Genomic DNA, 17,800 nt, shown 5'->3' with positions numbered 1-17,800 from the left:
GCAAGATTCTTGCCTGCAGTTGTATGTACTGAGGCGGCGGGAAGAAGCGCTGAGGGAAGGCTCAGACCGCAATGCCCCCCAGCCTGTAGCTATTCTCGGGGGCTGCAGCTCCCGCACCCGCGACGCCCGGCTTCCAGCGGGTGCAGGCGCAGCCTTTTCGTTCCCCTCCCGCCCGCGGCTGCGCCCGGAGAGCGCTCAGCTGACCTAGGGGCGGGGCCGGGGCGGGGACCTAAAGCCTCGGCTACTTCCGAGGGGGTGAGTGGCTTCCCCGCCGGTCCTTTGCAGCACTGCCTTTCGATCCCTCCACATCTCGGTGGCGCGGGATCTCAAGATGCGCCTCCACCTGCTCCTGCTGCTCGCGCTGTGCGGTGCAGGCACCACCGCCGCGGAGCTCAGTTACAGCTTGCGGGGCAACTGGAGCATCTGCAATGGGAACGGCTCGCTGGAGCTGCCCGGGGCGGTCCCTGGCTGCGTGCACAGCGCCTTGTTCCAGCAGGGCCTGATCCAGGTATGGCGTGCGGCCGACCCGCGGCGAGCCTGCGCCCGCCTTCCTCTGGTGCTGAGAGGGGCCCAGGAACCGCCTGGCAGCCCCCAGCTCTGGGCCATTCTCGTCGGTTTGGCAGTAACTTCCCCTTTGCATCTTGTGATCTGCGGGGGGAAATGCCCAAGCTATGGGGTACGGGCTTGACGGAGACTGAGCGACCGACCCATGTTGGGACATCAGTAACTCTGGAAAGCGGAAGTTTAGATAGGGGAACAGTGTTGCTACTAGCAGTTTACTTACTGCAGTCGTGCTCTACTGAAGCGTGTATACAAAGGGCATGCTGTCACTGACAAGCATAAGGTCGGGAATTACTGTCTCTACTGTCTGCACGCCACAGGGGACAACAGCGTTTTGTTAAGTAAGGGTTAACTCTATTGAGTAATGTCTCGGTTTTTTATTTTCGCTGTTAAGCGTCAGGGAGTCAGATTTGGGATTGACGCAGCACAGACATTGTGGAGAATGACCTACAAGAGTAAAGTTGGGTTTGTCAGTGCTAGTGTGGCTAATAATGGGTAAATAATTTTTAAGGCTAACTTGGTGATGAAGAAAGGTGCTATTTCCTCTCAGGGCGTGTGTGTGTGTGTGTGTGTGTGTGTGTGTGTGTGTGTATCCCAATGGAGTCTCCAATTTACAGACTACTTGTGGGGAACGTTTTCGTGTTTGGCTGCCTGTGCGCATAGGTTTGCAAACTGTCTTCCATCCTCCAACTGCTTTTGCTGTTCCCTCTTGCACAGCGTTCCCACGTGTTGTCTTTACTCGGGGCAAAATGTACTTGTAATTGATCTACTTGTGGGATGCATACATTGTCCAATCCTCATAACAACTCTATATAGTAAGTGTTCATATCTGAATTTTATGGATAATATGGAATTATGGAACACAGAGAAATTAGGAAGGTGACAGCAACTAAATGGAAAGAAATGGAATTCTAACCCAGGTGGTCTCAACTCCATAGCCTGGTCTCTATACTATGTGGTATGCTTACTTTGGTGTTTTAAAAAATCATGTGTTTTTGAAGCACTGTGGTTGACTTTCAGGAGCACCATTCTAAGTTTATTTGCATGACAAGGTGGTCATCTAGGGTTATGCCAAATTTCTGACCTGGTACTTAGTAGTTTTTTTTTTTTTTTTCCCCTGAGATGTGTATCAGAAAGGAGGTGAATGTTGTAAATGACATTGACCATTGTCCGATGTATTTTTAGAGTAAATCATTCCCAAACTTTAGTACTTTAAGTTGACAAACTACTTGTGATAGAGAACACAGCTGACCACAGTATACTCTGAGTTTTCACTTATATCTGCTTTGAGAATGCCTGTGTTTATTTTGTAGGGTTCCTCCTTGCCTGATTTTACTGAAATAATTAAGCCAATGGGTGCTGGTGCGTTGGCTCAAGCCGGTTATTCCAGAGCTTTGGGAGGCCAAGGTAGGAGGATCCCTTGAGTCCAGGAGTTCAAGACCAGCATGGCCAACATAGAAAGAGTCTATGAGGCCGAGGTGGGAAAATTTCTTGAGGCCAAGAGTTCAAGACCAGCATGGCCAACATAGAGAGATTCTATCTCTACCAAAAAAAAAAAAAAAAAAAAAGAAAGAATTAAGCCAATGGGAAATAATGAGTGGCTTCAGTAAGTCAGATTATTGTGCCATATTACAGAGCTAAAAAACAACGTTTGGTTACAACAGATACTTAATGAAAATGAATTTGCTCATAGTATGAAATAACTTCCTCATAGGAACAATTTGAAGAGATTTCTTAACTCTCTTCATAAATTCTTAGCAAAACCTTGAGGTTTCAATCGGGTGGATATGGGTCTCAAATGGCAGTGGAATGAGAAATGGGAAGGCTTTTGGGGCTTAGGAAAAACAAGGCCTGTTGAAAATAATCATCAGGCTGGGCACAGTGGCTCATGCCTATAATCCCAGCACTTGGGAGGCAGAGGTAGGTGGAGTTTAGACCAGTCTGGGCAACCTGGTGAGACCCTGTCTCTACAAAAAATTAAAAAATTAACTGGGCATGGTAGCGTACACCTGTGGTCCTAGCTACGAGGGAGGCTGAGGTGGGAGGATCGTTTGAGCCCAGGAGGTTGAGGCTGCAGTGAGCCATGATCTGTACTCCAACCTGGGCAACAGAGTGACACCCTCTCTCAAAAAAAAAAAAAAAAAAGTAAAGAAGCAATCATCAACATCAGATCAGTATCGTTATTCAGTAATGTGAGACTGTTATCCGACCTGCTTTATTATAACATCCCTTTTTGGTGTTGACTTGAGGAAATATTCTACGGTTTATAGTAGACACTGGGCCAAATATTGTGTTTGTATAAGAACTTGAAACATATCTTGGTGATATCATTCATTTATTTATCTATTCACCTAGTTAATTATCTCATATTTATTTTGTACCTCTAATGTGGCAGGCACTATTCTAAGTACTTGAAATCGAGTGGTAAAGAAAACAAAGTCCTTTCCCTAATGGACATTCTAATGGAGGAGATAGACATATACCAAATTAATAAATAATGTAAGGCAGGTGGCGCACTGAAGAAAAATTGAGCAGGTTAAAGGAAGAGACAGTGAAGGCTGGTTGGAAAGCATTGCTATTTTTTAAAAAGTGGTTCAAGATAGGTATTTTGATAAGGTGACTTCTAAACAAAAAGACCTGTTTGAAAAGGTCACTTTTAAGGAGAAGTGCATTTCCAGCAAAGAGGAAAAACACAGGAGTGGGGAGGAGAGAGGCCCTGAGGCAGGAACGAGCTTGACAAGTGTCAGGAATAGTCAGCAGGCCAGTGTGGCTGGAGACCTGGGAACCAGAGGGAAGGAGAGGAGTTCAAAGTCTAGGGCACATCATGAAAGGCTGTGAGCCATAGGAAACACGTTGGCTTTTATTCTACATGTGATGGGAAGTTATTGGGGGCTTTGAGCTTAGAGTAGCATGATTAGATTTGCCTTTTTAAAGGTCACTCTGTTGTGTGAAGGCTACAGTGCAGGAGAGTGGAAGCCTGGAGACCAACCAGGGGACTATTGCTGGTCTACGTATGGGCAAGAGATGACTTCTGACTTGGACAAGCATGGTGGCAGTGAAATGGTGAGAATGGTTGTGAGAACACATTTTACATGTAGAAACAAGAGGATTTCTTCAGTTGGATTTGTTAATGGATTGGGAGACAGAAGGGGGAGGTGCAGGAAAATACCAGGATTTTTTTTATCTGAGCTGGTTAAATGAAATTTGTATTTAGTGAGAGATTCTGTGGCTAGTCTTGGCTATTTCATAGGTGATTCTCTGGGTTTTCTGTACAGAATCTAAACCTTTGGTTTCTTATAGAGTCTTTTGGGTTCTCTGTGAAAAAGTTATTCCTTCAGCCTGCTATTTTTTTTTTTTTTTTTTTTTTGAGACGGAGTTTCGCTCTTGTTGCCCAGGCTGGAATGCAATGGTACTATCTCGGCTCACCGCAACCTCTGCCTCCTGGGTTCAAGAGATTCTCCTGCCTCAGTCTCCCAGGTAGCTGGGATTACAGGCATGTGCCACCATGCCTGGCTAAGTTTGTACTTTTAGTAGAGACAAGCTTTCTCCATGTTGGTCAGGCTGGTCTTGAACTCCCAACCTCAGGTCATCTGCCTGCCTCGGCCTTCCGAAGTGCTGGAATTACAGGCATGAGCCACCGTGCCTGGCCCTCAGCCTGCTATTATGCCACACAGTGTAATAGGCATTAGGAATAAAAAAAGAAATTGAGAGTGAGACTATAGTTCCTATTTTGTGGGAGGCCACTTTAGTGAGGCAGAAAACTAATTAATTTCCATATGATATGTTAAGTGCATAGATAAAGGGACCCTTGTTAGGAATGTTCTCAGCTTTTCTGTGGAATTTCTCACTGGTGTAAGTTTTGAAGCAGCAGCTTCTTTTTTTTTTTTTTTTTTTTTTTTAGATAGTCTCTGTATGCCAACATAAAAATATATAGATAAGTAAGAAGAAGGTTGGAAACATCACTTCCAGAGATAACCACTATTTTTCTTTGACAGCTGTTCATGTGGCTAATGCCCCCAACAGTTTTATTTATTTATTTATTTTTATGTTTTATTTTTTCCCTTTTTTTGTTATACTTTAAGTTCTAGGGTACATGTGCACAGCGTGCAGGTTTGTTACATATGTATACATGTGCCATGTTGGTGTGCTGCACCCGTTGACCCGTTAACCTCATTTACATTAGGTATATCTCCTAATGCTATCCCTCCCCCAGCCCCCAACCTCAGGACAGGTCCCAGTGTGTGATGTTCCCCATCCTGTGCCCAAGTGTTCTCACTGTTCAATTCCCACCTATGAGTGAGAGCATGCGGTGTTAGGTTTTCTGTCCTTGCGATAGTTTGCTCAGAATGATGGTTTGCAGCTTCATCCATGTCCCTACAAAGGACATGAACTCATCATTTTTTATGGCTGCATAGTATTCCATGGTGTATATGTGCCACATTTTCTTAATCCAGTCTATCATTGATGGACATTTGGGTTGGTTCCAAGTCTTTGCTATTGTGAATAGTGCCACAATAAACATACGTGTGCATGTGTCTTTATAGTAGCATGATTCATAATCCTTTGGGTATATACCCAGTAATGGGATGGCTGGGTCAAATGGTATTTATAGTTCTAAATCCTTGAGGAATTGCCACACTGTCTTCCACAATGGTTGAAATAGTTTATAGTCCCACCAACAGAGTAAAAGTGTTCCTATTTCTCCACATCCTCTCCAGCACCTGTTGTTTACTGACTTTTTAATGATCGCCATTCTAACTGGTGTGAGATGGTATCTCATTGTGGTTTTGATTTGCATTTCTCTGATGGCCAGTGATGATGAGCATTTTTTCATGTGTCTTTTGGCTGCATAAATGTCTTCTTTTGAGAAGTGTCTGTTCATATCCTTTGCCTACTTTTTGATGGGGTTGTTTGATTTTTTCTTGTAAATTTGTTGAAGTTCTTTGTAGATTGTGGATTAATTAGCCCTTTGTCAGATGGATAGATTGTAAAAATTTTCTCCCATTCTGTAGGTTGCCTGTTCACTCTGATGGTAGTTTCTTTTGCTGTGCAGAAGCTCTCTAGTTTAATTAGATTCCATTTGTCAATTTTGGCTTTTGTTGCCATTGCTTTTTGTGTTTTAGTCATGAAGTCCTTGCCCATGCCTATGTCCTGAATGGTATTGCCTAGGTTTTCTTCTAGGGTTTTTATGGTTTTAGGTCTAACATTTAAGTCTTTAATCCATCTTGAATTAATTTTTGTATAAGGTATAAGGAAGGAATCCAGTTTCAGCTTTCTACATTTGGCTAGCCAGTTTTCCCAGCACCATTTATTAAATAGGGAATCCTTTCCCTATTTCTTGTTTTTGTCAGCTTTGTCAAAGATCAGATGGTTGTAGATGTGTGGTATTATTTCTGAGGGCTCTGTTCTGTTCCATTGGTCTATATCTCTATTTTGGTACCAGTACCATGCTGTTTTGGTTACTGTAGCCTTGTAGTATAGTTTGAAGTCAGGTAGGGTGATGCCTCCAGCTTTGTTCTTTTGGCTTAAGAGTGTCTTGGCAATGTGGGCTTTTTTTGGGTTCCATATGAACTTGAAAGTAGTTTTTTCCAATTCTGTGAAGAAAGTCATTGGTAGCTTGATGGGGATGGCGTTGAATCTATAAATCACCTTGGGCAGTATGGCCATTTTCATGATATTAATTCTTCCTATCCATGAGCATGGAATGTTCTTCCATTTGTTTGTGTTCTCTTTTATTTCATTGAGCAGGATAACCACTATTAAAGTAAAAATTCAGTGCATCCATTCTAATTTTTTTAATGCATACACTTTTATAAGTATTAAATATACAGCTTAACAACTCTTGGGCAGGCACAGTGGCTCACGCCTGTAATTCCAGCACTTTGGGAGGCCAAGGCGGCAGATCACGAGGTCAGGAGATCGAGACCATCCTGGCTAATACGGTGAAACCCCGTCTCTACTAAAAATACAAAAAATTAGTCCGGCATGGTGGCCAGCGCCTGTAGTCCCAGCTACTCGGGAGGCTGAGGCAGAACAATGGCATGAACCCGGGAGGTGGAGCTTGCAATGAGCCAAGATCATGCCACTGCACTCCAGCCTGGGTGACAGAGCGAGAATCCTTCTCAAAAAAAATAAAATAAAATAAAATAAAATAAATAACAACTCTTTCACATTTAATGTATTGTGATGCTCTTACCTGCATTAAACAGGTTTCTATAAACCATGTTTAGTGGCTCTTTTAAAATTATGTTATATACAATTACCATCACTTATAATCTGTTACTTATTGTTGGATAGTTAGATTGGACTCCATTTTTTTCTATTTTTCTGATGAGGATCCTTTTAACTAAATTTTACTGTACATCTTTATTTTCTTAGACAAATATTTAAAAGTTAAATAGCTGATTCATAGGCTATGTACTTTTTTTAGTCATTTAGTACGTGCTTCTAAATTGCTTTTCATAAACATTGTACCAGTTGTATACTGCCACCATTATTTTATCAGAGTGCTTATCTTAGGTGCTAGATTTGAATATTATTTAAGAAACAAAACAAAATCAATTTATTTTCTAGTAAGGTCAAATACCTTTATATGTTTATTTCATAAGTTTATTGGTGACATGGGCATTTCTAATTCATCTTCTTTTGGCTATTTATCTTTAATGGTGATTTTTTTTCTTTTTTTTTTTTTGAGACAGAGTCTCACTCTGTCACCCAGGTTGGAGTGAAGTGGCATCATCTTCCTCACTGCATTCTCTGCCTCCCGGGTTCAAGCGATTCTCATGGTCTCACCGTGTTGCTCAAGCTGATCTCGATCTCCTGAGCTCAGGCAATCCGCCCACCTCGGCCTGTCAAAGTGCTGGGATTACAGGTGCGAGCCTCCATGGGTGGCCTCTTTAATATAGATTTATAAGGCCCCTTTGTTATATATTTTCAAAAATTCAAATTAAAACTAAATCCCCAAATGTCCCATTTATTAATGAAGTATTTTGTCATATGGATGTTTTAAAGCTGTGTATGTTGAAATCTTTTGTTTTCCTTTTATGATTGTTTCTGTCTTTGGTAGTTTGCTTAAAAATAATTCCTCTCAGCTATCTTTATAGTTCCTATATTTAAAATTTTGATTCATTTGAGGTTTCTTCCAAACAGTTAATTGGTTGCCTATAACTCATGATTTGAACAATTTCTTTTCTGTCCGCTGTTATATTACTTTTATCATGCACTAAATTCCCATATACTGATACAATGTTGTTATTCCTTCTCTTTTAATCTTTAGAAAGGTTACATGATTAAAATTCTTTTAAAAATATGTATTTATTTAGTGTTCATTGGATAAAAGAAATACAGAAAATATAAAGAAGGAAGAAAAACCAATAAAACACATAATATAAAGCAGAAAAAGACCACTGTAAAATTACTAGTGTTTATCTTTCCACATTTTTTTCTAGGTATATAGAGACAAATATAACATAAAAATGAAATCATCCCCAAAGGTGGTTTTATTAGCTACTTTAACATTTAAAACATATCATGAATATATTTGTCTGTGTCTGTAAATATAGATCCAGGATTATTGCAAATAGCTTCATACACCCCATTATAAAGATGTGTTCTTATTCAAAATCTACACTTGAAAATAAAAATTATAAGTATATAAATATACACATATACTAAAAAGTGGTAGGCAACAGATACTTAGTACTTTTTCTGTAAATTTTTTTATTACCTTATATTCTTCACATGCAATTGGGACAAATGGCCAGAGAAAGATATATTTTAGATGTGTAAATTAATTAACTATAAACTGTAAGAGTACATCATAGTAGCTATACATGTGATTAACAAGCTAGTCACATTCATTCTTTTTATTTTATAAACACAAACTATTGTATTATAAATACAAAATAAGAAAAAGATAGTTAAATGTTAGCTGTTATGAAGAGTGAAAACATTATATAAATTTCAAACGGCTGCTTTCTGCATCTGCATCAGTATAATTTCATGATTTTCTACCAATTTCATTTGTATAAAGAATCTCTATGATCAATTTATCATTCACTTTCATGCCCCCACATGGAAAGTGGTAGGTGAATATCTGTAGGAATACAATTTATTGTCTGCTTGTCCACTGAAAAGTAGCCCTGTGTCCCTATCCAGTCTACACTCAGAACTTTGTCTTCATGAGCAGCCAGATCATACAACTTCTTGTATCCCACAACTTGACAATGTTATCTAAAGATCCTGAAATCAGTTGCTGTTCATGGGTAGGAGACCATTTTACTAATGTCACCCAACCTGTATTTGAAGTTAGGGACAGTGACACCAAAGAATGGTCTTTAGTTCGGGGATCCCACAGTCTGGTATGCCTATCTGTGCTTCCAGATGCTAAACGTTTACAAAGTTGGAGCATGGGAAATACAATTAAGCACTTTATTTCCTGTCAAAGTTTGCCTTCAGACTGTCAGACTCAACATCCTACACTCTAATTGTATGGTCCCAAGATGCACTGCAGATTTCTTCAGCATCTGACCACAGAACTGAGGAAATTGCTTCCTTGTGACCAGAGAGGGTCACTATGGGAGTCATAGCTGCTCTGTGTTCTCTGTCGATTTGTGGATTCCTCCATTTCATCTTCTTCTTCTGTAGGGACTGTAGACCAGATCTTTAGCATCTTATCCCAGGAGCCACTACAAAATTTAGTTCCTGAGCTATCAACAGCTATAGACTCTGCACTTCCAGCATGACCTCTGCAGCACGATCGGGCTTTCACTTTGTTTCTCTCTATTCCACTCCCATAAGAGAATAGTTGGATCCATAGAGGCACTCACAAATAGGCAAGACAAACTATCTTTTTTTTTTGGCCCAGGCCACATCTTTTAAGATATCCCTATGTCCCACAATTGTCATTATTGACTTTCTTTCCAAGGACCGGATTTGAGAGGTCTCATCATAAGAACCAGTCAAGATCCATTCCTTTGCCCCTTTAACTGAAAGGATCCAGTCATCATGGAACATGCATTGCTCTGGCTGGGGTGCTGTGTACTTCACATATTCTATTTCCACAACTACTTCTGATAACATGTTCTCCAGTTCCATGTGTTTGACCAAGGACATTCGCAGAAACTGGCCCTTAATAAGGAAATAAAACTCCATATGTTTGTGGAACTCATTTTTGTCCTTTAGTAATTTATTGATGATGTTACTAAGGTCAGCAAATTCAGAGGCGGCAGGGATTGAAAAGGAAACATCATTTACAGCATATTTCTTGTTATTGGTGTAGAAATGTGTTTGGAGCTGAGCCATGGCAAGGAGTACACACAAGACTTTTGGGTTAGTAGACAGAGAATGGGAGCTCCTGTCTCTTAACTACAAAGAGGCCGCTCAAAATTAGACTGCACAGGTAAGCGAGAAGCTGCAGTCTAAGCCTGGACTCTGCTTTTTCTCCTTGGGTCTGCTCCACCCACAATCATTCTTTCTAAGGAGCCATGAGTCTGTCTATGGAGTCTCCAATCTGCAGGTTATCACTCATAAGTACATTCTAACAATATATGTGCATCAGTGTACATTCTACTTTTGTATTCTTTAAGTAGCAAATAAGCAGTTTCTATGTGAATTTTGTTAAACTTTGGGTGAATTTCAAACAAATAGTAAAATAGAGATACTTGCAAAATGAAATTTCATGTATCCATCACCTGGCTTCAACATGATCAATTCGTGGCTAATTTTGTTTCTTCTCTATCCACTATGCCATCCCTTATTATTTTGTTTTGTTATCATTTTTTTTTTGTTTTTTGAGATAGGGTATTACTCTGTCACCCAGGCTGAAGTGCAGTGGCGTGGTCATGGCTCACTGCAGGCTTAACCTCCTGGATTCAAGCTATCCTCCCACCTCAGCCTCCCAAGTAGCTAGGACTACAGGTACACACCACCATACCCAGCTAATTTGTTTCTTTTTTGTAGAGACAGAGTCTCCCTATGTTGCACAGGCTGGTCTCAAACTCCCAGGCTCAAGCGATATTCCCACCTTGGCCTCCCAAAGTGTAGGGATTACAGGTGTGAGCCGCTGCTCCTGGCACTCTTAGTATTATAAAGTAATCCCAGTTATCACATTATTTCATCCACAAACATTTCAGTATGGGTCTTTAAAAGATAAGGACTTCCTTTTTCTTCAACATAACCACAATACCATTATGACTTGTGAAATATTTTTGATGTGTTTCAGAGAAGAGAGTCCCATTATTATAATCCAAAATGACTAAACATACATTTTTTCTTAAAACAGAAGGTTTTCTGGTTGTTATACTAACCTTCCACAGAGATCTTAAGACTTGTAAGGATGAAATATTTGTTTGAATACTGAGAATGATAAAAAATGTTTTTTAAATAAAAAAGAAAAAACTAAGGAAATATTTGGCTTTACATGATCATTTTATGATGTGAAATGATCTCAAAAGCTTTTTAGGAAATGACCCTTTAAAGATATGTATGTCTTCTTCTGAAAGTTTGACTGACTTAAAGTAAAATTAAAAAAAAAAGTTTGACTGCTTCTATCAAGTGTGACATTAAGGAGATAAAATAGCTAATGACTCTGCATTTGAAATTTAATTTAAACAGAAATAGTCATCAATTAATAATGTTGCTTAATTTCTGGGAAGAGAGAAGTCCAAGGTTTTTAAGCCCTCATTTAAAAAAAACAGATAGTTTAAAAAATCCTGATCCTTAAACCTGGACATATACTTTCTTGTTTGATGCCACATGAGGTGTATTTAGGGTATGGGAGGATTTGCTTTGCGTGGCCCCGAACTGAAAATCAAAGGACCACCTGAGAGCTAAATTTTTAGGTAAGCGTTGGCTGGTCCTTATCCTATGTAAGTATTAATGTATGTAATCAGCCTATACAATTCATTTTCATGTAACATTTATTTTATGTCTTCCACGTGTGATGCACTTTTCTTGGCCCTTTCATGTGCACTTGTTCATATAATTTCAGCAACAACCCTCTGGAAAAGGTATAATAATTCACAGTGACTGAGGCTCAGCAAAGTTATTGCCTAAGATTATGCATATAATGGATGGTGGAACAAGGATTCAAACCCCGATGTTCTTTTCACCATTGCACGCTGCCTATTGGCAGAAACAGTAAATAGTAAACAAATGGAACAGTTATTTTAATTTAAATGTGTCTGATGAAAATAGAGACATGAGTACAATATACTTTTGTTCAAAATATGCCACTAAAAGCACCCCATTTGCTAAAAGCTCTCAAAAAATGTAAACATTTTCTCAGGGTTAATTCATATATCACTTCTTTCTGTATTCTCCGTCTCTTGGAATTCTCTTTGTTTCAGCCATCACTTCTGTGCCACAATTGCTGAAATGCTTGTGTCTAACCACCACATCTCACTTGATTTCCAGCTAGAAATTCTGTTCAACTCTCCTACCTGAATGTCTTCATGGCATATGAAACTCCATATATCCAAATATTTCTTCTCTCAATTCTCCCAACCCTTACTTTCTCTTATTTTACCTATTTATAATAAAAGCATAAGTATTTTCTCAGTAAACTAAGCCTAGGATCTTGGTTACAGTTTTTTTTTTTTTTTTTTTTCTCACATCTGTTGTTAGGTACTGGATCTTTTAAGTCCCATCTATACTGTCTTATAACCATTCCTTAACATTTCTACTGCTATCAACCTAGCTCATTGTTTTCTTTTTTTTTAAAAAAAGAGATAAATTAATCTTAATGACATTTAGAAACAGGTAAAGGATATAAATAGCAAATGGGTTTTTTTTTTTCTTTTTAGATGGAGTCTTGCTTTGTCACCCAGGCTGGAGTGCAATGGCACGATCTCGCCTCACTGCAACCTCTGCCTCCTGGGTTCAAGTGATTCTCCTGCCTCAGCCTCCTGAGTAGCCGGGATTACAGGCGCCCGCCACCACACCTGGCTAATTTTTGTATTTTTATTAGAGATTGTGTTTCATCATGTTGGCCAGGCTGGTCTCGAACTCCTGACCTTGTGATCCGCCCACCTCGGCCCCCCAAAGTGTTGGGATTACAGGCATGAGCCACCTTGCCTGGCCAATAGTAAACAGTTTTAAAGGTAGGCTATGTTATGAAAAGCATCCCTGTCTTCTAGGTCCAGTTCCCTTCTATAGAAACAACCATGATTAACCGGTTTCTTGTGTATTCTTCCATAGATGTTATAAACATATACAGACAGATATCATATATAGATACATGTATTTTCCCCCCACAGATGATTGCATTCTATATATATATATATAGTTTTATATTGACCTTTTTCTTTAACTTAATATATCTTAGACATCATTTCAGATCAGTACATGTAATAGAAATGATAGCTATCATTTTTGAGTGCACACTATGTACCAAGAACTGTTCTAAGCACTTTTCATAATTGTCTCATGCAGTCCTTGTACTGATCCTGTGAGGCATGTAGGTATGATTACTATCTCCATTCAAGAACTGAGAAAACAGGTGTACAGAGATGTTTTTTGAGCTTCACAAAGACTCACAGGTATTAGGATTAAGCTGGGGATCAAACCCATGCAGAAAAGGTTTCACCAACTGCCTCTTCCATGTGTCAGCTCCAGTCACCTCCTGGCTTCATCTCAGAGGCAGTGGAACCATGTGGCTGCCCAGCCTCACTCCCTGAGCAAGTGTGATCTCCTCTGACTCTTCCTATCAGCTAGGAATCTGTCTGCAGGCATTTATTCTAACCTTTCGTGAGGTCCAGTCCTGGGAACCCCACCGCTACACTTCAGTCAGGTGTCACTTGTCTCTGTGTCTCCTTGAAAACCTTGCATAATGCCTGGGACTTGTAGTGGGCCAAACAAATAGTTTGTCTTGTTTTCCCTTTTAAGTTTTAGTCTCTTTGGTCAGAAAATTAGGACTCTCCTTAAACTGCAACTTTTTTCACTTAGAGCTATGTTAGATGGGAAGCAATATTTACTAATTTAAGGATTTTAGAAAAAGATAATGTTAAGGCTGACCAAAACATGTTACCAGACTCGTGGGCTGGGGATCTCTTGTACCTGTGTACCCTTTGAAGTAAGAATCATAGCTGAAGATACTATTTGACAGAGGAGAAACTGAAGTTTGGAGACTATAGCTTCTGAATGAAACATTGTGATGGTTAATACTGAGTGTCAACTTGATTGGATTGAAAGATACGAAGTACTAATCCTGGGTGTGTCTGTGAGGGTGTTGTCAAAGGAGATTAACATTTGACTCAGTGGACTGGGAAAGGCAGACCTGCCTTTAATCTGGATGGGCACAATCTAATCAGCTGCCAGCAAAGCCAGAATAAAAAGCAGGCAGAAGAACATGAAAAGACTATAGTGGCTTATCCTCCCAGCCTCTTTCTTTCTCCCGTGATGGATGCTTCCTACCCTCAAACATCAGACTCCAGTTCTTCACCTTTAGGAATCAGACTGGCTTCCTTGCTTCTCAGCTTGCAGATGGCCTGTTATGGGACCTTGTGATCATGTGAGTTAATACTCCTTAGTAAACTCCCCTTTATATATATATATATATATATATATATATATATATATATATATATATATATATCCCATTAGTTCTGTCCCTCTAGAGAACCCTGACTAATACAGATTTTGGTACCAGAAGTGGTTCTAGAGGAACAGAATATTAAGGATGGAGTTCTTTTATTGGTTTTGGGGTTTCTGGAGTTGGCTGCTTAATGTGATTAGACCAAAAAATGCTAAAGGTTCTTTTTCTTTCTTTTCTTTTTTTTTTTTGAGATGGAGTCTCGCTCTGTCACCCACGCTGGAGTGCAGTGGCGCGATCTCTGCTCACTGCAAGCTCTGACTCCCGGGTTCACGGCATTCTGCCACCTCAGCCTCCCAAGTATCTGGGACTACAGGCGACCGCCACCACGCCCAGCTAATTTTTTGTATTTTTAGTAGAGATGGGGTTTCACCATGTTAGCCAGGATGGTCTCGATCTCCTGACCTCATGACCCGCCCGCCTTGGCCTGCCAAAGTGCTGGGATGACAGTCGTGAGCCACTGTGCCCGGCCTAAGAATTCTATTTCTAATAGTATGGAGAACACCCATAGTCCTTGGCATGAACTGTTTAGAGAGTTTTGCAAAATAAATGCATCTGATACTCCTGATTCACTGCTCGTGAGAGGCAAGGAGTTTAGTGACTCGAAACATAATACCTTTGACCATATGTGGAGAACCAAGGAACATAATAAAGCTGGTTGGTTGCTCCTACGTTCACTGGACAAAGTGATGAAAGAAAAATGATGAGCTCAGGGATTCATTTTCAGCTTCAGAAGTAGTACTGAGCCTCACACCTGCTAGATTACCCTGTGTAAGAGTCTTATCTCCTATAGAGAAAGAGCTGAAATTGTGGAAAAATAGACATAAGCTCTTATCATGTGAGTGGCTGACCTGCAACGAAAGGTGCATGCACAGCCTTTCCAGGTGTCTACTGTTAAAGTGAGGGGATTGACTGGAAAAGAATGGGACCCTGCAACTTGGAATGGGGATGTGTGGTGGAGGGCCTAATGAAGCTGGGGACACTGAGCTTGTTAACTCTGATGAACCTTTTTTGCCAGAAGAAACAGCTTCTTCATCCCCAGTAGTGGCAACATCCCCTCCCCAACCCATGCTGCCATCAGCCTTTCCACCTTTGTCTGAGGAGATAAACCATGCGCTGCCTGGAGGCAACAGTGATGGCCTCCTCTGAGGCAGTTGCCAGGCAAAATAACGTTGATTCTCCTCAGGAGCCACCCCCAACACCCCTGTTTGCTTCTAGACCTATACCTAGACTAAAGTCCCAGCAGACCCCTACAGGTGAGGTTCAGAGTGACCCATGAGGAGATGTGCTACACTAGAAAAGAACTGCTTGAGTTTTCTAATTTATATAAGCAGAAATCTGGAGAAGAGGCATAGGAATGGATATTAAGGGTGTGAGATAATGGCGGAAGGAATATAGAGTTGGATCAGGCTGGACTTATTGATTTGAACCCACTAAGTAGAGATTCTGCTTTTGATGTTGCAGCTCAGGGAGTTAAAAAAGGTTTTAATGGTTCTAATAGTTTATTTGCTTGGTTAGCTGAAATATGGATAAAAGATGGCCCACTGTGAGCAAGCTGGAAATGCCTGATCTCTCTCAGTTTAATGTAGAGGAAGGGATCCAAAAGTTTAGGGAGATTGGATGCTGGAGTGGATTGGTCACTTTGGACCTACCCATCCCAGCTGGGAGGGTCCAGAAGATACATCCTTGACCAACGCTTTGCGAAATAGATTTGTGATGGCGGCAACTGCATCTCTGAAGAGTCCTGTAATTGCTCTTCTCTGTATGTCAGATCTAACGGTGGGAACAACAGTCACTCCACCACAAAATTTATAGGCCCAGAAACCCTTGAATGAAGGGGAGGCTGGGTCCCCTTGAAAAGGACCCCACTATGCTAGTGACTATTTATGCTGTTAATATTTCTCCCATCCTTCCCCAAGGAGACCCCCAGTCTATTACCAGGGTAACTGCATTGAAGAAAGGGAAATGATCAGACATTTTGGGGACTACTGGACACTGGCTCTGAGCTGACATTGATACCAAGGGACCCAAAATGTCATTGTGGTCCTCCAGTTGAAGTAGAGGCTTATGGAGATCAGGTAATTAATGGAGTTTTAGCTCAGGTCTGACTTACAGGTCTGACTTCCTTCCTTGGAAGGAAATCCAGGGACCCACCCTGTGGTCATTTCCCAGTGCCAGAATGCATAATTGCCATAGACATACTTAGCAGATAGCCGAACCCCCACACTGGCTCCCTGACTTGTAGGGTGAGAGTTATTATGATGGGAAAGGCCAAATGGAAACCATTAGAGCTGCCCCTACCTAGAAAAATAGCAAATCAAAAACAATATCGCATCCATGGAGGGATTGTAGAGATTAGTGCCACCATCAAGGACCTGAAAGTCTCAAGGGTGGTGATTCCCATCACATCCCTGTTCAAGTCTCCTATTTGACCGTGCAGAAGACAGAAGGATCTTGGAGAATTACAGTGGATTGTTGTAAACTTAACCAAGTGGTGACTCCAATTGCAGCTGCTGTACCACATGTGGTTTCATTGCTTGAGCAAATTAACACATCTCCTGGTACCTGGTATGCAGCCATTGATTTGGCAAATGTCTTTTTCCCCATTCCTGTCCATAAGGCCCACCAGAAGCAATTTGCCTTCAGCTAGCAAGGCCAGCAATATACCTTTGCTGTCCTACCTCAGGGACATATCAACTCTCTGGTTTTATGTCATAATCTTGTTCGAAGAGACTTTGATCTCATTCGCTTCCACAAGGTATCACACTGGTCCATTACATTGATGACATTATGCTGATTGGATCCAGCGAGCAAGAAGTACCAAACACACTGGACTTATTGGTGAGACATGTGCATCCAACCAAAATTCAGGGAACTTCTACCTCAGTAAAATTTCTAGGGGTCCAGTGGTATGGGGCCTATTGAGATATTCCTTCTAAGGTGAAGGATAAGTTGATGCATTTGGCCCCTTCTACAACCAAGAAAGAGGCACAACGTCCTGTGGGCCTATTTGGATTTTTGAGGCAACACATTCCACATTTGGTTGTGTTACTCTGACACATTTAGCAAGTGACTCAAAAGGCTTCCAGTTTTGAGTGGGATCCAGAACAGGAGAAGGTTCTGCAACAGGTCCAGGCTGCTGTGCAAGCTGCTCTGCCACTTGGACCATATGACCCAGCAGATCCAATTGTGCTTGAGGTATCAGTGGCAGATAGAGATGGTGTTTGGAGCCTCTGGGAGGCCCTCATAGCTGAATCATGGCAGAGGCTGCTAGGATTTTGGAGCAAAGCCCTGCCATCTTCTGCAGATAACTACTCTCCTTTTGAGAGACAGCTCTTGGCCTGTTACTGGGCTTTGGTGGAAACCAAACCTTTGACTACGGGTCATCAAGTCACTGTGTGACCTGAACTGCCTATCATGAAGTGGGTGCTTTCTGACCCATCTAGCCATAAAGTAGGTTGTGTACAGCAGCATTCCCTCATCAAATGGAAGTGGTATGTACATGATTGGGCTCGAGCAGGTCCTGAAGGCACAGTTAAGTTACATGAGGAAGTGGCTCAAAGGCAGAAGTGGCTCACTTCTGCCACCCTGCCGTCTCTCCCCCAGCCTGCACTAATGGCCTCATGGGGAGTTCCCTATTATCAGTTG

The 17,800-nt window shown here is 41.1% G+C and overlaps 1 protein-coding gene and 1 pseudogene across 5 annotated transcripts in view; one reads left to right on the top strand and one right to left on the bottom strand.

Moving 5' to 3' along the window:
* Positions 1–211: 211 nt before the first annotated feature.
* Positions 212–17,800, top strand: part of MANBA (mannosidase beta) — a 129,515-nt gene continuing 111,926 nt past the window's right edge. For 2 of the 5 annotated variants that reach the window (XM_003829957.6, XM_055111666.2), the window contains exon 1: positions 212–508. In XM_003829957.6, coding sequence (XP_003830005.3) covers positions 332–508 — 177 coding nt within the window. In that variant the 5' untranslated portion in view covers positions 212–331. Of the gene's footprint in view, positions 3,625–7,255; positions 7,433–17,800 lie in introns of all 5 variants that reach the window. The other 3 variants (XM_055111668.2, XM_055111669.2, XM_003829958.6) reach the window with 3 other exon arrangements.
* Positions 8,560–9,864, bottom strand: LOC100981049 (ribosome biogenesis protein WDR12-like; annotated as a pseudogene).

This window comes from Pan paniscus, chromosome 3, assembly GCF_029289425.2.
Source record: "Pan paniscus chromosome 3, NHGRI_mPanPan1-v2.0_pri, whole genome shotgun sequence".
In the NCBI taxonomy this organism is placed as follows: domain Eukaryota; kingdom Metazoa; phylum Chordata; class Mammalia; order Primates; family Hominidae; genus Pan; species Pan paniscus.
This window is presented reverse-complemented; position numbering and strand designations above follow the sequence as displayed.